We start from the raw sequence: 21,608 nt of genomic DNA, 5'->3' as shown, positions 1-21,608 counted from the left end.
TTCTCGTTTCATATAGTTTCCCCCCCCTCTTTCATAGCATGGGACCGCATGGCGAACGCCACGTCTAATTAGCTATAGAGCATAGCAGTGGGAGTGGTTTTCTGGACCCACTGAAAAATCGGCCATTCATTTTTCCCATAGAGATTTACAAAAATATTTATATATATTATTTTAATCCTAGAATCAAGCCATCCAGGACTAGCCTGGGGTCTCAATGGCATAGGCAGCTCCCGGCAGGATCCGCCGGGAGAATGTAGACATGAGACTAATTAATTAGAGCGACAGAGAGAGTGAGGAGTGTGTGTACGTACGGGTATGCGTCAATTTAACAAAGGTGCAGACGATCAGAAATCAGCAGAGAGTGAGCGACGTTTGCTCTGTGCCGAATTCAAGCGGACTTTTTCTATCCAGGACCCGTGAAAAGCTTTCAATGAAAAACGCTAAACAAAGGCTATTTTTGTAGGTTAATCACATAAATAAATATTATTATTTTTTATTTCACAGAATCAAAGAATCACACTTCCTCTGCCAACCTAGGGGGGCAGCGGACTGACCTCATGCTTCCTTCTATGCATGAGGAGTCCAAGCTGCTTCTTTACACCTGACAGGGGAGAGTTTCCCCGGCCGGACATATAGAGTGTGGAAAGAACCAGTTTCTTTCCCCTCCATCAGGCGGGGGGATTATTGCATGTTTTTTGTGAGGGTACCTACCCTAGTGGACACGGAGAGAACATGCAAACTCCACACAGAAAGGCCCTTTCGCCAACCCCGCCTCTAGTATGGGCACTGATGACGCCCCTTACTGAAGGCCTCTTTCTGTTGCAGTGGCATCTTGCGCAACAAGATGTGGCCTGAATTAAAAACCCAGCCACACATTCGGCTTCAATGACACACCGGGCTCTCTGAGGGACTTGTAGAGGACTAACATTGAACTTGACTTTGTGCTGCTAAAAAACACAACGCCTCAGTTAGCACGCAGTCTGTGTTGGAGTGTGGCGGCGGCCGGTGGAAGCCATGGCGGTTTTGCCTAAAAATAACATTTCTATCCAAATCCGAAAAACACAAAACATCTGGAATGCAAGGAACCACTATACAGCCGCGCACGCTGAGCCGATCTACAAGCACACATGTTGTTTCTACGAGTTGCCAGGATGTTCGTAGATCTGCTATTGTGGGGGACAATTTCTTTACATTTAATGAAATGCAAATGCCCAAATAGGGACTATTTAACCAGTGTTTTTACCCTTCAAGACCCTTTTGTAAAAAAAATGATATAAATATTTGAAGTTTTCAGAAAACTGGGGTCAGGATTTAGAAGGCGTTTTTAGAATCGGCCTCACTACTAAATGGGTTCAAGCCTGGTCCCAAATCTACGCAATGAGCAAGACTTTGATGTGTGCCAAACAGGTTGATGCACTCAGTTAATGATGCACAGTTCATTCAGTTCATTGATGCACACAGTTCATGGCGTGGAATTATTTATTAGAATGTGGTTTGTAACCACAAGGCGATGCTCAAGGCAGCTTTGAAGCCATCCATGTCCAGTGGCATAATCTACTCCTACACAAACACTACTTACTGAATGCACTCAGTTTAAAGCTTGATAGACATTTCTCCCCCTGTGAGCGGTGCAGGGGTCTGGTGATTTCAGCATTCTGTCAGCATATCAGCTTTCACAAGATCAGTTGTGGTGTGTGTGCATGCGCGCATGCACGCGTGTGCGCTCGCGCGCACTCGTGTGTGTGTGTGTTTGTTGTAGTCATGATTCAGGCTCAGTCACAGGCCCCAACCTGGTTGTATGAGTTTTTAGACAGCAGCTTGACATTTGGTAGACATTCTATCAATACACTATTTCCATATTGGATGCAATTAACACACACACACACACACACACACACACACACACAATAACGGGTCTAAAGGATTTAGAACAGCAGCTGTAATAGACATTAGTTAGTAGCAGTACTTGCGCACTCTGCTTGCGAACAAGTAGGCCTACATGTGAGCAAGGCGCAAGTTGGCAGTGCATTTTCTAGTCTATTTTATTTGAGATTAACTGACTTTGCTTTCAATATTCAAATATTTCACACTGTCTGATAGCATCTGAGCTTCAAACATCTGAACTGAATGGTCTACCTACTGACTGAGTAAACAATGCAATGGCTGCAATGATGATTGACTGATTGACTGATGATCAATGATGATTGACTGATTTTGCATAAGTAAGCTAAAAGCATTCAGCTAACCAGTTGTTGTCCAATAACAACATACAATGCATTATAAACACATGTATGATGCATTATAAACAGATGTATGATCCACTTATAATGCCTTATAACACTTATTATAAATGTTTACAATCACGCATAACAATTTGACGACAATATTTATTTATTTATGAAATATTGCTGGTGTCTGAAGCCTGTCCTGAACGGTGAGGATGATTATATGCATTATAAGCTCAGTGGAACATCCCATTATAACTAACATAGTCAGTTATAAAATGTCTACAAAGAGAAGACAAGTTATGAATCCTTAAGTTATAAGAGTGCATTATAATGCATTATACCGGTAAATGCAATTATAATGCATTATAGACCTGACCTTTAGGTAAAGTGTTACTGAAAATACTCAGGATATACTGTCTGTCACCTCTCTACAATGCATCTGATAAACAGTAACTGCAGCTCAGTAGATTGCCAAGTGGAATCCCATTTCCCCCCGATGGCATTTCCCACAGCTTGAAAGGGCAAATGATGGTGTAATGAAAGACATCAATATTGATGTTGCAACTGTAATGGACGTGTTACTGGTCCAATGGTACCACCCATCCAGACATGCTAATGTTTTTAAATATAAATATAATATAAATATAAATATATATAAATATATATTTTTTTAATTAAGCATTAATGTATTTTGTTACCCCTACAGTACACGCAAAAAACGTAACACAAACATATTTAGTATTTTACTTTAACATTGTGTGTGTTAAATGATAAATCGTTAATGGTGCATATATAAAGCACTTTTATCCAAAGCGCTTTACATACTGTAGATTGTTCATTACATTCACCCATTCACACACACACACACACACACACACACACACACACACACACACACACACACACGGGAGCAATTAGGGGTTCAGTCTAGTTCAAGGACACTTGGACACTAACTTTGGGGGAACCCGGGATCGAACTGGGAACCTCACGGTTAGGGTTGTCCTAATCGGATTGGGTGATCGGAAATCGGCTCCGATCACATGATTTTCAAAAGATCGGAATCGGGGAGAAAAGTTCGGATTTTTTATATTGTCTAATGTAAATCTCAAAGAAAGATGTATAAGCAATGATATTTTGTAAAAACTGTTGTGTTTATGCTAGTTGTTTTCCTTCTGGTCCCAGTCAGAGATCATCAAACAAAGACTAGTCACACTCAGAGGCGTGAAAGACGAAAACAAAGGAAATGCAATGATGGCATAGGTGTCTGTAGTAACTTGACTTCAGTTCTATAAGCTGTAGAACTGTATTCACTCTAATTAACCAATACATATATATTTTGCTATGATTCCATGCTTTCATATAAAGAAAAAGATAACACAAAGACAGTCATTGTATAGTCACATTTTGCCTTTCAATAATTGAAAGGCAACACAACAGACTACACTAGAGTGACATAAATTGGGATATTTGCTATTGTGATATGGCATAAGTGTTATATAAAAATATAAAGATCGGATCGGGAAAGATCGGTATCGGTATGTCTGAAAATCAAATGATCGGAATCGGATCAGGAGCAAAAAAACATGACCTATTCACGGTTTTCCCATCCGTTCTACCGGCCACTCTACCTCTGAGCCACTGCCGTCCCATGCACTGTTACAGCAAATTGGAAAACCAGGATGTTTGCAAACCATTCAACATTCCACAATTTTCATAACTTATATAATATAACTAATGAATCAAAAATATAAACATAGTATGAGAACAAAAGGCAATTATATGCTAAACAGCCTTAAAATATGAGCATTGAAATGGATATTCTATTCTAACACTTGTCCAAGGCCACAGGCTGCTCGCCTAGCATCTCACATGCGTACAACTCGACGCATGTGAGATGCATCAAAGGCCTTCCCTGTTGATGCACCTGCCTTGTTTTCAAAAGTCTGCCACGTTAAACCATTTACTATTACGGTATAATAAGAGTGAAGCAAGAGGTGAATATTTTCCAATATAGTAAAAAAGGCAAAAAGGTTTATATTATGTTTGTGTCTGTGTAAATAAATGGAGGGAATTACCAAATAAGTCATTTGGTTATTTGTAATGTGACTTGTAACAATAGTGTGCAAATACATCCTTCCCAGATGAACTATAATCCTTTTCTAAACATCTAGAAACTCTAAAAGGCTTGTTCAAACCATCCTGGGGTGAATGACAAGAGTCACACAAGACTATAAGAGGAAGGGATGTTCGAGTCTAACCATTTTAGGAGGCACTTCTCATGGGAGATAGACCGCGCTCAGAGGGCTCTAAATAGGTTACACAGATTTCAATCACCAGTCCCTGTGGTACTGTACGACCGGCAGGCAGAAGACGTCAAGGCTGACAATAAAGCCGCCCCAGAAAGAGCGTTTCGGATGCTCTCAGCAAAAGGGAAATGGAAGGTATATTCAATTTAGATGCCGTTTAGGATGCTATGATGGAAGCCACAGTCTTTGGTTTGAGAGGTGCTGGGGCAAAATCTGGAGGATTTGATTATGAAGGCAGAAGCTAGCGCCAAGTGCAGCTGAGTTGCTTGATTTATCTTCGACCGTTTCCAATGATAACGATGAGTTTTGCAACAACAGCACGCACGCACGCGCACAAGCACGCATGCACGCACACACGCACACACACATTAGTGTTAAGATATCATTTACTGAGGTTATGCCAAATTAACCCACATCATCATCACACTGAGTTTACAGCAGAGATATAAAGTATAGCCCTATCACTGTCACATGACTTCATACTGAAGCTCTTCATAACAGCTCTCTCTCTCTCTCTCTCTCTCTCGCACGCACGCACGCAACACACACACACACGCACGCACGCACACACAAAAGACATCCATGCAGTGTGCGACAACATAGATGAGTTGTTAACCCACTTCCACTCTTACTCAACCATTGTCTCACATGTATACAGCCTTGCTTTGAAATCTACTTCTGACTCAGTGTGAGAAGTGCTGAACCTGGGCCGAGCCGACCCAGACCCTGTGGTGGAAAGTCACTATAGGTACATGAACTCAAGCACAAGGACTCCCTTGAAAACAACATCCCACCTCTCAGGGGGTTATTCCTGATATAATAATTTCAATAAGAAAGTGCTGTAATCAAGTACAATTTTGAGTTGTTATTATTTATTTAGTATATATTTCCAATTTAACTTTTACTCCACTACATTTCAGAGGCACATATTGTACTTTTACTCCGATATAATCACTTGTAGTTACCTTGTAGATTCTGATTATTATGACAAAACATGTACTATCATCTTCTACAAGCACACAACACATTGCATCGCAACATGCTGTGAGACCTGCTATTTTCAAAAGATAGATTTTTCTTTTTCATACACTTGTGAAATGGGACAGTGTGCATAATGAGTACATTTACTTTTTGTACTTTAAGTATATTTTCATGCCAATACTATACCTTAACTCAAGTAATTCACGAGCACCGGACTAACAGAGTATTTCTACATTGTGATATTGATACTGTTACTTAACGCATTAAGAGCTGGAACCTGAGCTGTCACCTTAAGCTTTTAACCACTTAACAACTATTATTATTTTATGCTGGTCTATGCGCCAGCCGTCGTAATGGGGATAAGTAAGTAAGTAACCAATATTTTAAACTTTAGCTGTTGACAAATAGGCAATATACAAGCTTATAACATGGCACAGAGTGCCGCTCTACAAGCTTGTAGATCTGCCATTTTCTTAAATCGTGAAAATGTGGCGCAGATCTTTGTATATACAGTATATTCCTTCACAGCTTTGTGACTCAAATCTTTGCTTCTGGGGAGTCCCTGGTACAAAACATTTGGCAGATGGCCGCCGGCGGCCAAATACAGATATTTTTCGGGTCCTTGACATGAAATAGTTTGAGAACCACTGACATTATAAAATTTGGTTTTGGTTTTTCAGAAAACCGTCATGATTTAGAAGACATTTTTAGAATCAGGTCCTCAACAACAAAAAACACCAATATCTGAGTACTTCTTCAACCCCTGCTCCAGACCCTAGCCCCTTTTCGGGATTCCTTGGTTACCTTTTCTGTATTTGGGACGTCGGTGCCGACGTCCCAAATACAGAAAAGGTAACCAAGGGTCCCGAAAAGGGGGCCGCCCCGGAACCCTACCTTTGACTCGCAGGTAGAAGAGGAGCAGCATCTCTCTGGCTGGCCGTTCTCCCTCCACCACACACACACACACACACACACACACACACACACACACACACACACACACTCACACACACGGCCCCCTGGCTGGAGGCTCTCCCACCCTGGCTCTCATCATGGTCACTCTCTCCACCTCCACACTTCTCCTCGCTCTTCTTTTTCTCTTCCTCGCTCCTTCTCCCAAATCCACCTACTCCCTCCTCCTGACAAAAAGCTTTTGCTCGTGCCTCTCTCTCTGTCACACTCCCAGCTCGATCTCTCTATCTCTCTCTCCCTCCCTCCCTCCCTCTCTCCCTCCTTCTTCTCCTCCTCACACACACACACACACACACACACACACACACACAAGGCTGCTAGGTCTGCAACGTAAACCCACATCAGGGGAGGGGGGAGGGGGGGTGCACATAGCGGTCATATATATGCCAGTTCATACAATACACTGCAGCTCATCCCCTCTCTCTCTCTCCCGCTGAGCGGACCTGCTCAGGGCTGCCAGGTCCCAGGCTCATTATAGAGTATTATTTTCATGGCTCCTTTTGTCCGTGTGTTAAGCTGTCCCCCATTGAACTGGCTCCGTTGGATCGCTCCATCCATGTGATTATGGGGGCATTTCGGGCAGGCTTTTTGAAGTTGGTTAACCACCACCACCGTCCCGCAGTCGCGGTATGCGGCCACAAGATGGCAGACCTTGCTGTGGCTATATGCTATCGGCAGCCCTTTCTCTGCACCCAAACACACTTCCACCTAAATTTAAAACCCCACAGTCTATTTTTAGGAACTGCGCCTTTATACCAATTGGAGCGATAGAGCTTTGAACGCATACTGTAAACAGCGTTGCATGACATTCTAGTCTCATACTATCTTATTTAAGCACTTTATTTGTCAAAATAACAGATATACCAGCTCACAATGTGTCGCATCATGACCTATTGTGAGCTTGTAGATCATATATTTTGGGAAAACTCTGCCTACTTGCTCAAAATAGGGATGTGAGTTTGAAAGTGGTTAAAACTTTGTGTACAGGCTTAGTTATAGGCCACCGTAAACAAACCAGGACACACAAATGAAAGGAAAGTTTGGTGCGTCATATGACTAGACTATAAACCCACCTTTGAGACTATTAAACCTGTGATTCCATAACTGGGCCTCTCCCCAGTCGGTCCAGGGACTTAGTGCCCATTTCCTTTTCGCCAATATTGCAACACCGAGGGAGGCTGTGCAAAGCATTTTCTGCATTCCTTCACAGTGAGGTTGTAAAGGCCATTCCCTGAGCTTTATCAAAGCAATAAGCCTCAAGGAATTCTTTCTTTATCAGCAGCGCTGCTGAAAGAGAGCTCCTTACTGCTGCTGCGGCGGCCTGCGGCCTACTACCTACGGCTGCCAGCATGCACACCTTGCGTTAACAATCCTAGTGGAACCAATACCTTGCATTACAACACGGGAGTTAAGTGAGGTGAATGTCATGCTACAGCAGCACATTGGGAGGCAGGTGACTGTGCAGAATGGGAGTTTATACCGTAGAGAGACTGGGGCTGCATTGTTAAGGCCAGAGAAACAACTGTTATCTTTGACATTAGCCTGCAAGTGTCTTTACTAGCCTACTTCCCTACTATACACTTGATGCTCACCCCGTTGACAGACAGCATAGTCTGTCCATTGATGTTTACGTTAGAAGGTAGCTAAATCCTAGCTTTTCTGACTATGATATGAAACAGTTGTACCCACTTTGTTTACAGTGTGGCGATCTTGACCTTCACCGGCGTGTTATAGGGTCAATCATTGTGGTGCTACATAAGAGTGCTGGGCTCTGTCCAAAATGCTGTGCGTTTATAGATTAGAATAACAAAAGCATGAAGCTTATCAAGGTGACCTGGTCAGTGTAGCACGAGGGGAGGGGAAAACGGCATCTAATGACTGAGGAAAAAAGGGAGCGAGAGTGATGGAAGGAGAGAGATGAAGAAGAGAAACTGGGCCAATGCATTGGAGACATTATTATGAAATGGATTAGGACGGAACACAGGAAACGTGGACTGAGGCACAAAGAAAAGACCATAGAGGCTAAATACTGTATAATAAAACGGTTAAAAATCCACCCAGGAGGGTGAAATAAGCCCATCCTCGACCAGCCACTGCCAGTCCTCGGCAGCTCCCTGAATTCAGCAGCTTAGCAGGCAGCCCGTACTGGCGTACTGTAACCTAGGCTCGCTTTAGCCGACGCCATTGTTGTGTGGTATAGCGTGTGGCAGATAAAGTGTCTGTTCGGCGAGGGCATTATGCAACACAATGGGGCCAGGCCCTTTTCTGGATTATATAGCCTTCCGTACAGTTGTGCTCCAGGCTATAGTGTATATACTTCACTGCACAGGGTCAATAGTGGAACACACCGGTGGAGTGCACCGACTGATCCAAGTCCAGGCCAAGAACAGAATGAGGTCAGCCTTGGTCTAGTTCGAGACTGTATATTATAAGGTCGCCATGTGATGAGGGAAGCAGCTGTTAGTGTAAATGGGTGCGTTAATGGGCTAAAAGCATTCTATTTTCTGCTTTTAGAATGGGGTTATTCCACACTTAAAGACATTTGGCGTAGCCCAATTATTCACATATATGGCAATATTTCACTGTAACCGTTCACTGCAAAGTTATTTCATCGTTCTCAATAGTGCTCATTTGAATTTTGAAGCGTTTGCTAAATTCCACATTGCCCCAGTGAGAGAGAGGGATGGTGTGTTGTTGCAAAAGCTCATAGATCGCCAAAACCATCAACAAACTGTATCTCAGTTTTCAAGTATTCCATTCATGCTGACCATGACTAAGCACAGCGTTGGTGTCCTTGAGCAAGACTCTGAACCCCTAATTGCTACCGATGTGCAGGTTGGTGACTTACATGGTGACCTCTGACATCGGTGTGTGAATGGGTGAATGTAATGCACAATCTATGTAAAGCGCTTTGGATAAAAGCGCTATAAATGCACCATTTACCATTTAAGCACAGAAAATTGCAATAACATATTGTACAGTAGTGTGGTGGGTTTCAAAGAGGGGTCCATGAACCCCTATAAGAGTCCTTGAGGGCATTAATATAGAATAGAAATAAGTTTAACCATGTTACCCTACGTACATTGGCCATTTGAAAATAGCCTATTTACAAGCTCACAACGTGCCGCATGGCTTTTTTTTTTTAAATGTATCAAAAACAAATTAGAACTTTTAACTCAAATCCAGTAGTAGTAAGCTTTGCCGAGCCATGAGGCCCATAGGGCAGGAGCCTATCTCCTGTTTCTGTAGTGTGAGGCAGCTTGATGTACAAGTACACCCCCTGGACATGACGCTAGTATGTCACAGGGACTTAGCCCAATTGATGCTGAGTGCCAAGCAGGCACTGGATCCCATTTCTTTGGTATGACCCGGCTGGGGATGGACCTTCCAGCCCCAGGGCGGACAGTGGACACTCTAACCACAAGGCCCACTGAGCTGGTCTCATTCATGGCCAAATACATGGGAGTCCTTGACATGACAACGTTTGAGAACCAGAGCTCTATAGTCAGTCTAGTAGGATTGTTAAAGTCTTTGTGTGAAAATAACAGATGTATTATCTTTGTTATTTACAGTATGCATGTGAGGTTGATATTGTGCAGTGCACTCCTGTGGCGTACTGTATAAACACACTAAAAATACACCCACCTGAGACCGATTCTACAAATGTCTTCTAAATCCTATAATAGCTTTGAGCTTTCTGAAAAACGTATGTTGCTATATCAGTGGTGCTCAAACTTGTTAATGTCATGTTAATGCATGCCGCCGCCCCCCATCTCAAAATATTTTCAATTTAAAAAAAATAGCCAAAGTATAAAATAACACACCTTGTATCTCCATATTTCAACTTATGTATTTTCTTTCAATGGCCTGCCCTACTTCATCATACATTTGTCACAGAAAGGAGGCAAAAATACAAGCCCACAACGTGTCAGAGACATGATTTACTATTTAAACATATTAAATGACAGCAACAAAGTGCAAAATCAGATGGCACGAACCCTATAGTCAACAATTGTGACATTGTGATTGTATCACAATCACATAGAGTGCAAAGAGAACAGTGGTGTGTTTCAAAGTAGGATCAGCCTTTGCATCTCGTCTAAACATCATGCTATCTAAATAACCTTCTTTACATTTGTAGTCAAGCCAAACAAATGTGCCTGCAATGCTTCTAGTGACTGGAGGAATATGCCTGATTTATTGGTTTACTATGAAAACCTGCATCTCATGTCAGACACGCTCCATATATGGCCTCATGTCAGTCAGTCCATCACGCCTCGTGACAAGCTCCATATATGGCCGTCTCCATATATGAAGATCACGACACTGACCTCATCAAACCCTGGGTAGCCATACTTTGGAGAAGACTGGATTGTCACCTAGATCTGCATATATGGAGCCGGCCAGCAACTCTACATCTGACCACAGTCCACAGGGATACCATGTTGATCTGACCTCATCAAACCCTTAGATCTCCATATATGGAGCTGACCTGTTCTGACATTCCATTATGTTGATCCCACCCCACCTGTCTTTCCTCTTCGATGTCTCCCTTTTGACTGATACCTGTCCATTCAAACTCTAGATGGGCCCGCCCCAAAATAACGTCAGAATGTAAAGTTCAGAGGTGTTCAGAGGCCAACATTGTAAAGGGTATCAACTAGTGGGCAGTAAAGTGAAGTCCCTCCGACGAGCTCCACTTGTTTTACGTTTTCATTTGGAGACGGCCCATCCAGTTCTCCAGGGTATGAGGATGATTAGTGCTTTGTCCCCAACATGTCCCCAGAGCTCTGAAACGCCACTGCCTTCCTTGTAGTCTGCAGCAAGGCAAAGCTATTTTCAGGAGCAACATATTTCCCACTTGCTCTCTTTTAATGTGGGGGGGGGGGGGGATGAGGAAAACAACTCCATCCCAAAGTCTGCATAGCCAGGAGCCATTCGCTCAATGCAAAGCGGCAACCCCGACAGATGTGTTGAAAGATGGCTTATGAATGCAGTCCACAGATGTGGGCCTAGTCTGCACCGCAGGGAAGCTTTCACTCACAGTGCTGCAGTTCTCAAGGCTTCTGCCCAAACAGTGCCCTTTATCATCTCTCTCCTGTGGGGTTGAGAATGACATGGCATGACTGAACCACAAAAGGTCCTTAAAACAGACTTGTCCATCCATGCCCTTCAATTCAGGCTTAATACTGGAGATTATCGAAGAAACCAGGTGTGTTTTTGAGTGGAGCTATGTATGTCATGGCTGGGTCTGAGCACTATGTGTGTGTGTGTGTGTGTGTGTGTGTGTGTGGCTGGCTGGCTGGCTGGCTGGCTAGCTAGCTGGGTCTGAGCACGAAAACAGCATGGTTGTTTTTCACCACCTGTGCGCAACCTAACACACACACACAAACACACACACACGCATCATACTGTATATGTGATGATTTCGGGTGTGCCAGTACAGTACAGTACAGTACAGTACAGTACAGTACAGTACAGTACAGTACAGTACAGTACAGTACAGTACAGTACAGGGACCCCCACACGCTAACTGTCATTTCTCAACCGTTTCGGACGCGGGGCGGCTCGCCGGAACCGGCCCGGCACCCAGGGTGTGTTCCTGTGGGTATGGACATTCCGGGGTCCACCCCCCCCCTTCCCGGTGACCCCCACACAGAGTTGCACCACTCACTTCACACAGGTGTGATTTTTAAATTGAAATTGAAAGTTATTTTGTTACTGTCGAAATTATGAAATGTATCTGCATAAAGTCATATAGGTTGCTTGTAAGGAAACCATCACCCGGAAGTGGCTACAGGCCACGTGACCTACAAATAGGAAGATTTTACTTCTCTCTTAGACTGAGAACTGAACAATATGTTAAGAATTGTAAGAAACGGTTATTACTGTATATTGGGGTGTAGCTCATTGCATGAATGATTAAATAAAATCTCTGAAATGTAAATTGTAATGTAATGCACTACCCACCTCAACACAATTTTATTGTTTCTTCTTTTTCTTTATTGTCCATATTTTCTTTTCCGTGTGCATGTCTTTTATGTGTGATCTTATGTTTACTGAATGTCATGCTCTACCCCATTTCCCATAACGACCTGATTTGGGAATGTCACGCCAGGAGTAGATCACCACCACACATTAGTCACACCGACCAGTACAATGTCACCGTGTAATGTCCGTCAGTCTCGTTGTGTACTGTACCATCTGGCAGACATGTTTAGTCAAGGTTACCTACAGTAGTCAGGACGGTGAGTGAGTGAATACAGTGTAAGTTTAGCACAGGTGGTCCCACTTGGATTTAAAGTCCTTCAGAGCATGGAGTTGCCACTATGTTCATTCATTGTCCACCTACTGCCCAGTGCGAAAGCAGCAAAAATACTTTAAAAGACTCTAATGACCTGCATTACAATCAATAGTTACAAGCCGGAATTTACTTTCCCCCCTATACATATAGCCTTGGTTAACACAGTTTTCTGAAATACCTGTGTTTCTGTCAGTGGTGTTCAATATTTCATGTCAAGGACCCCAAAAATGTAATTGGCCACCGACACCCATCTGAAAATATGTTATTCCAGGAACCCATCAGAAGCAAAGACTTGAGTTAAAAACGTTTTCAAGATTTTTCAAAAATAGCAGATCTACAAGTTCGTATAGCGTGCTATTTTTCAATAGCTAAAGTATAACATAATGCTAAAAGTATCCATTGAGACATAAAATGCATTGTACAGTATTTGGATGTGTGGTCAAATCCGCCATTGTTTCGGAGATGCAAACAACTCGGGTATAAACATTGCACTCGTGTGACAGATTGTAAATATAGCGCAAAGCGATAGGGGACCTGAAATGACCACCATTGAAGATGGGATGTGCAAAGATTCGTTTTCAAGTTCCTGAGCCACGAAAAGGAGACACATTTCTATTCAAGAACTATACCTGCAACTAAGTCTTGTTTGTTTGCATCTCCAACACGCCCAGTGACATTGATTGCCTTCCCCTATTCGCACGTACTATAGTGTGTGTTAATCACTGCATCACGCCTCCAAGTCTGGCTCAAGCTAGGCCCTTATCTCTACCCTCCCTGACTCTGTAACAAGCTCTTCAACTATATCTGCCGAGGATGAGTCATGATGCACACAGTGGGTGAGGATGTGGCAGTCCTTTGCGTACATATACTCGCATTATATCTCAGAAATATTCTGTCTTCATTTTTAGACTGGTTGCACCAGTGTTGATTTCGTCGACTAAAACTAAGATGAAAAATGGTTGTCGACTACCTTTTTGCACTGACGAAAACGAAATGGAAACTAAATGCTACAGTATGCTATGATGACTAAAACTAAGACTAAATATATTGAAAATGTTGTCACAAATAAAAACTAAACTAACATGTTAGGAAGGGACTAGTGGACAAAAGATCCAGTATAAGTCAATTTGCACTTGCTGAAAATAGCCAATCTACAAGCAACAGCTTGTAGATCGTCTATTATCAGCAAGTATAAAATCAGTCATTACGACGGCATCAAGGTCCGCCAAAACACATTTTAGTCGACCAAATCAACTGTAGTTTTAGTCGACTAAAACTAGACTAACACAAAAACATACCAGGTGACTAAAATGTGACTAAAACTAAATTCATTCCAAAGACTATGACTATGAAAATAGAAATTTGCTGTCAAAAACAACACTGGGTTGCACCTAAGAACTGATCTGAAGCAGGAGGCATAACGCTTCAAGGTGGGGACAAAAACAATAGGTTGACGGAGTGTATAGCATGTACACATGAAAGCCTTTTTACATACAGTGATTTTATAAACGCTCTGGTGGTGATTCTAGACGGATTCTAGAGTTATGGTTTAGGTAAGTGGGTCTCAACCTTCTCTGGATCAGAGGGCCCACTTGAAAATCTGTTTGCGGCCCACCCATCTGATCGCTTAACATGGTAGCTGATAATGGGTCACGAATCACAATCAATCAATCGCCTTCCGGCTTGGATCAATGGAACACAGTTATGCCTTAGTTCCTATGTATCTGTGCAATGCAATTATAATTTATTATTTAATATAATACTTTTTCATGGGGGTTGTCCAAAATAGGGTTGCCAGATTGGTCCTCTAACTGGTCAAAGAACTACAACAGCTATTCTATTCTGTACCAGAATGCAATGCAGTTAGAAAGCATTTTTTTAATGTTTTGAAAAGGAGTGCAGGCCATGCAGGGCCGCTCTGGGCCATAACGCTGATGAAACAACGGGATCTTTTTGATGCACCAGCAGGCATTTCAGGAAACACAGGAGGAAGAAGAGAAAAGACTGCAAAAACAAAATTTATCTTCGCCTTCGCTCTGGTGACAATAGACCGAGAAACTGCATGATCATCTGCCCTGCTCTCTCTATCCAGGGCCTAGATTTGAAACTCAACAATATTCTGCACTTCTTCAAAGTAAACAAGGGATATGGGGTTGAGGGGAACCATGGGACCTGTGAGAAAGAAGACCATTGTTGCAAAATCTGCCACGAAGCAAGTTATTCACAGCCAGGCATATATTTTTTCTCTCTCTTTTTAATCTTCTCTGGGAGCATTTCAGGCTTTATTTGAATGAGAGAGAGGGCAGCAGTGGGCTTCAGGTCAATGGGCCTCATGCACCAATAAGTTCCTAAACTCTTACATTTCTTCCTAAGTAAATTCCTAAAAGAAGTCAGATTCATGAAACGTTCTTAAGTAGGCAGAATTGTTTGTAAGCATGTTCTTATGATGATAAATGCAAATCCTCGTAACTTGAAGGGGTGTGCCAGTTCATTCAAATTATCATAGGTAGACGCCCCACCTATCCTAATTAGCATCCTAATGACCTAATTAGCACTAATCCCCATATACGATCAGATATCTCTGCCGACTGGTACGTCTGCTGGCTAGAACAGTTAACAAACTTAACTCATAAACCAACAAAGTGGAAAAAGCTGCACTCCAAAATAAAAGATGCAAGACTGGCTCAGAATGCAATTCCTCATGTTTTATTTAGGAACGCTGACACGTTTCGGCAAACAGCCTTCTTCAGAGCAGACTACTTATTTTAATCTGCTCTGAAGAAGGCTGTTGCTGAAACGCAAACGCAACGAAACCCCCCAACACTCCGAAAATTATATATTTGTTAATATGATTATGGCAAATAATCACAGAATGTCACTGCACTGCGAGACATGCAGCTGCTGTATACTCCCACAGCTGCTCTATACATTTCCTTACAACAGTGTTTTACCGGATTTTGCCGTTTGTGTTAAATAACACCATGAAACCGCCATTACCCTTTTCATGTCGCGCACCCCCTAGAGGGCGTTCACGCACCACAGTTTGGGAACCCCTGATTCTAGTTGAGTTAGTCTGGTGGTGTAGCTAGAATTATTCTAGTTACACCACCAGACTAACTCAACCCCTAACCCAAATGTCAATTTCCTGCCTCTTTTGCCATCTCCTCACAACAGATTGAAATCAATTTTCAGCACAGGTGCCTCTTCACTACAGCCTCGCTCTCTCTTCACTACAGCCTCTCTCTCTCTTCACTACAGCCTCTCTCTCTCTCTTCAATACAGCCTCTCTCTCTCTTCAATACAGCCTCTCTCTCTCTTCACTACAGCCTCTCTCTCTTCAATACAGCCTCTCTCTCTCTTCAATACAGCCTCTCTCTCTCTTCAATACAGCCTCTCTCTCTCTTCAATACAGCCTCTCTCTCTCTTCACTACAGCCTCGCTCTCTCTTCAATACAGCCTCTCTCTCTCTTCAATACAGCCTCTCTCTCTCTTCAATACAGCCTCTCTCTCTCTTCACTACAGCCTCGCTCTCTCTTCAATACAGCCTCTCTCTCTCTTCAATACAGCCTCTCTCTCTCTTCACTACAGCCTCGCTCTCTCTTCAATACAGCCTCTCTCTCTCTTCAATACAGCCTCTCTCTCTCTTCAATACAGCCTCTCTCTCTCTTCAATACAGCCTCTCTCTCTCTTCAATACAGCCTCTCTCTCTCTTCAATACAGCCTCTCTCTCTCTTCAATACAGCCTCTTTTCAGCCTGAAATGATTCACTGCTGGAGATGAGTCATTTGAAAAGAGGGGTGAACACATAATAATATGAAAAGGACAGGCTGCTAAACCATGCAACACAAACATCATAATAAAAAGCAGCAACAACCTAAAACATCAATTTCATGGTTGTGCATATAATAGGAATCTGACTGCACGCACATTACATGCAGCTCAGTCACTGATAATGACTCAGTCACTGATGTAATAATGCAGCAGTTAAAACAATTCCTGAATCCCAGAGGCCAGTCTAATCACTTCTGAGAGGACTGGGATTCTTCCGTGTAAGAAACACGCAATCAGCTCCTACTGTTATAGCCCTCTCTCTCACTGACATGTACATGCATAATGTACGAGGGAAGGAGCCATACAATCGCATTCTGAAATCAATGCATGGAACCATATATACAGTAGAAGACTATCTATTTGTGTGAGGAGATCTGTGATGAGATGAGGGTAGCCAATTCATGCCAGCACAAACAGAATCCAAACCTTATGAACATACAATCCATGATCTTAGCAGAAAACACAACATACAAGTAGAAAGAACAGATGATGATTTGTCTTGATAACATCATTGCATATCAAAAGAGAGAATTGACTGAACAAAAGGAGAGAGAGAGAGAGAGAGAGAGAGAGAGAGAGAGAGAGAGAGAGAGAGAGAGAGAGAGAGAGAGCGAGATCTCAGTGTTGTGGTCAGGAATGGGGCAGGAAGGACGAATTATAAAAGAATGGGGTGGCCTGCAGGTTCAAAACAAATACAAACATAGAATCTGGGCCAGGTTAGTGGATGTGCCACATACACATACTGTAAGTGCAGACCTCATTCCAACGTCATGTCTCCTGAAATATATTTTACGTTCCCCCCCCCCCCCCCCCCCCTCTATTCTTTTTCCTGTCTCACTCCGCCTGCACAGATAAAAGACTGCACAGATGTCTGAAATATTAGAACATGAAGATGAATACATAATGAGAAGTGGAGAGAGATGTGAAAGAGGGATGCAGACAGAGAACATCTTGGAAAGAGTGACCTGCCTGCGTTGGCTTGCCGGGTGCAGTACTTAGTTTAGACAGTTTTTGGTTTAGACTAGTCATTGGTTAGACCAGTCATTAGTCCTACAACTACAACCTATCTCAAGGGTGCAGTACGTTGTTCAGACTAGTCATTTGATCCGACAAATGACAACCCACCTCATGTCCTAACCTAACCCACCTCATCTCCTAACCTAACCCACCTCATGTCCTAACCTAACCCACCTCATGTCCTAACCTAACCCACCTCATCTCCTAACCTAACCCACCTCATGTCCTAACCTAACCCACCTCATCTCCTAACCTAACCCACCTCATGTCCTAACCTAACCCACCTCATGTCCTAACCTAACCCACCTCATCTCCTAACCTAACCCACCTCATGTCCTAACCTAACCCACCTCATCTCCTAACCTAACCCACCTCATGTCCTAACCTAACCCACCTCATGTCCTAACCTAACCCACCTCATGTCCTAACCTAACCCACCTCATCTCCTAACCTAACCCACCTCATGTCCTAACCTAACCCACCTCATGTCCTAACCTAACCCACCTCATCTCCTAACCTAACCCACCTCATGTCCTAACCTAACCCACCTCATCTCCTAACCTAACCCACCTCATGTCCTAACCTAACCCACCTCATGTCCTAACCTAACCCACCTCATGTCCTAACCTAACCCACCTCATGTCCTAACCTAACCCACCTCATCTCCTAACCTAACCCACCTCATGTCCTAACCTAACCCACCTCATCTCCTAACCTAACCCACCTCATGTCCTAACCTAACCCACCTCATGTCCTAACCTAACCCACCTCATGTCCTAACCTAACCCACCTCATGTCCTAACCTAACCCACCTCATCTCCTAACCTAACCCACCTCATGTCCTAACCTAACCCACCTCATGTCCTAACCTAACCCACCTCATGTCCTAACCTAACCCACCTCATCTCCTAACCTAACTATAACCGCAAGCACAGGAGCAGACGACATGCGGATGCATGTCGGACTAATGCCCTGTCTGAATTATATGCGGTCCCCATCTCAAACCCTCACCCTAAACCTAACCTCCCACGGGGCAGCACACCTAAACCAAACCTTAACCCATGTCTAACCAATGACTAAAGTCTAAACTAAGTATGCACCCAGGCTTGCCAACATATCTGAGACTGCACATGCAATATAATATACCCAGCTTCATTTAAAGAGAGTTCCACAGGTTACAAAGGGGAGAGAGGGAGAGAGAGAGAGAGAGAGACAGAGACAGAGAGAGAGAGAGAGAGAGAGAGAGAGAGAACCAAGGGTGATGAGAGCATAGGTAAATGCAATGTTTCAGTTGAGAGAGCTGGTGTCATGATTACTTGTGTGTATCATAATCAAATACAGATCACCTCAGGGTGTGCACAGCCACAGACCTCATCTGGCTCCTCAGACGCATACACACACAGCCAGGCCTTGGCCAGCAGCGTACAACCCGTCAGAGGAAAGACGGTGACAGAATACTTCTAGTGGAGATTAATTTCAGCTAGATCATGCAGAAATAAGTGACGTATAGCAGTGCAACATCGTTAGCTTACTTGGCTACGGTAAAAATAATACATGTATGAATATGCATATTGTCTTAATTCCTTCCAATAGAAAGTTTTTGTTTTATGCCATATCATTTTCTTTGACCCGACCGCCACGGTGTCCCATCGGCATCGCCCGTGTCGTGACATCACCAGCTGTGGGGCCAGAGTCATTAACGGGTATTGTTTCCTAGCACGCAGTCCTCGGTGATGCCCGCTAATCCTAATTCCTACCGCAGCTCCTTGAGAGAGAGCAGGAATACGAGACCATGGGTATTGTTGGCAAAATGGCAGACCGACTTCTACTTGTGGTTTATTAGTGGGGATAGAGGAGCTAGGACAGAGCAGTAGGGACCTTAGACACACACCCCCATGCGGTCTGTACGTAACTTACTGGATGACTTCCAAAGATATGTCATCCCTAGTATAACCCCATTGTTCTAAAAACATCGCGGTTGACTGCAATTGCCTCATACTGTCTGTAGATGGGGAACCATCTCTTCCATCACTTCCTGTTTTACAACCATTACATTTGAGGCTGTCATAATGACAACAATGTTGAATCTGTTGTTTCTGGTATGCTTCATGGAACATGGATAGAAGTCGAGCCAATTCACAGTGTGGAGTTTCAATGAACAGCTGTGTATGGTGACTGGTTCGACTATGCTACGCATATAAGTATACTACCCGATTGATACTGTCTGTCTCTATTTCTGCACACACACACACACACACACACACACACACACACACACACACACACACACACACACACACACACACACACACACACACACACACACACACACACACACACACACACACACACACACACACACACACACACACACACACACACACACACACCAAAAGTACCATTTCCATCTGCAATTCTGCATGGCAACTGAATCATCCAAGCCATTACAGACTGAATAAGCAGTCAATTGAGCATGGCGTATGAGAAGTAGTAAACATGTGTTTGTGTGCGTGTGTGTGTGTGCGTGTGTGTGTGTGTGTGTGTGTGTGTGTGTGTGTGTGTGTGTGTGTGTGCGTGCGCGCGTGCGCGCGTGCATGCGCATGTGGCTTCACCTATACACATTCACACAGTAGGCTGGTTCCTCACTGCAATGCAACAGGATTGTAATGCAGGCCTAGAATGAGAATGAAGAACATGTACAGTATTGTGTTTCTTTACTGCAGAGCTTTCCTCCAGCAGCGAGGAGAGGAGAGGACGTGCCAACACTCACGTGGGTGTAGAAGACATTACTATTCACTCTTTACGTAAGCATCCGCAAGAATAGTCTCAGTGAAGACGGGTGCCTCCGCTATGATGACACGCATGATAATACCACCATCTCCCACTTCATATCTTCTTCCTTCTGCATGCCGATTTATTACACCAGTGCCCAGCGGTGTTGATTTCGTCGACTAAAACTAAGACGATTTTTTATAATTTTTTCCCCGTCGACTACCTTTTTCACTGACAAAAACTAAATAAAAACTAAATGAAAACTAAGCTATGATGACTAAAACCAAGACTAAATATATCGACAATTTCGTCAACAAATAAAAACTAGACTAAAATGTTAGGAAGGGACTAGTGGACCCAGGATAAGTCATTTTACACTTGGTTGCATGCTGAAAATAGCCGATCTACAAGCTCTTGTAGATCGGCTATTTTCAGCAAGCGTAAAATCAGCCATTATGACAGCATCAAGGCCCACCAAAATACATTTTGACATTTAGTCGACTAAAACTAGACTAACACAAAATAATTCCAGGGGATTAAAATGCGACTAAAACTAAATGAAAACTATTCAAAAGACTATATGGCTAAAACTAAAATCTAATTTTGCTGCCAAAAACAACACCAGTGCCCAGTGCCCATGCAGGGGAATATGCCACAATCTTTTTGACCACAACATTGAACTATGTCATTAATATAATAACTTAAAGGTCCGCTGACATGCCCCGAAATTAATATGGGTGGTACAGCACATCACGTGGTCTGACTGAAAACAGTTTGAAACAGTTTGAAACGGGGCTACGGCGCTAGCAACAAGTGGCTATAGGTCAGGCTAGCGTTTTTGACGGTACATTTAGCGTCATATTGGCTATAAATGTAATTGAAAAAAATTATTTTTTCGCCAGAAATGCTTAGTTTGAATGCAATTGAGGTTGGCGTGGGGTTTTTTAGGGGAACTGCAGCACAAGCGCAAATTTTGGACTGGAGTCCCATGTTCCCCCGGTCGCCAACACCCCTGTCTGCCCGCTCTGAGACCTCTCAGCCCCGCAGCGCGACAGTCGCGACTACGGACGGTCTGCTGTTGTCTGGCCGCTGTGAGAGCAGCGCGACTACTGTTCTTTTCCCCTCTCAGCCGCAGGCTGACATGTACACCCTCGATCTCACTCTGTAATACCGTAGTTAGTTACCACAACATTGTTC

At 43.3% G+C, this 21,608-nt stretch overlaps 1 protein-coding gene across 2 annotated transcripts in view; it reads right to left on the bottom strand.

Moving 5' to 3' along the window:
- prkcz (protein kinase C, zeta) overlaps window positions 1-21,608 on the bottom strand; it is a 140,837-nt gene that overhangs the window by 74,560 nt on the left and 44,669 nt on the right. Inside the window, exon 1 of one of the 2 annotated variants that reach the window (XM_080763847.1) lies at window positions 6,410-6,503. The exons of the other annotated variant lie outside the window; for it this stretch is intronic. Coding sequence (XP_080619973.1) covers window positions 6,410-6,440 — 31 coding nt within the window. The 5' untranslated portion in view covers window positions 6,441-6,503. Of the gene's footprint in view, window positions 1-6,409; window positions 6,504-21,608 lie in introns of those variants that run through there. 2 annotated transcript variants of the gene reach the window in all.

Source organism: Protomyctophum bolini (genome assembly GCF_963924005.1).
Source record: "Protomyctophum bolini genome assembly, chromosome: 5".
Classification (NCBI taxonomy): domain Eukaryota; kingdom Metazoa; phylum Chordata; class Actinopteri; order Myctophiformes; family Myctophidae; genus Protomyctophum; species Protomyctophum bolini.
The sequence above is the reverse complement of the archived record's forward strand: the minus strand, read 5'-3'. Positions and strand labels throughout refer to the sequence as shown.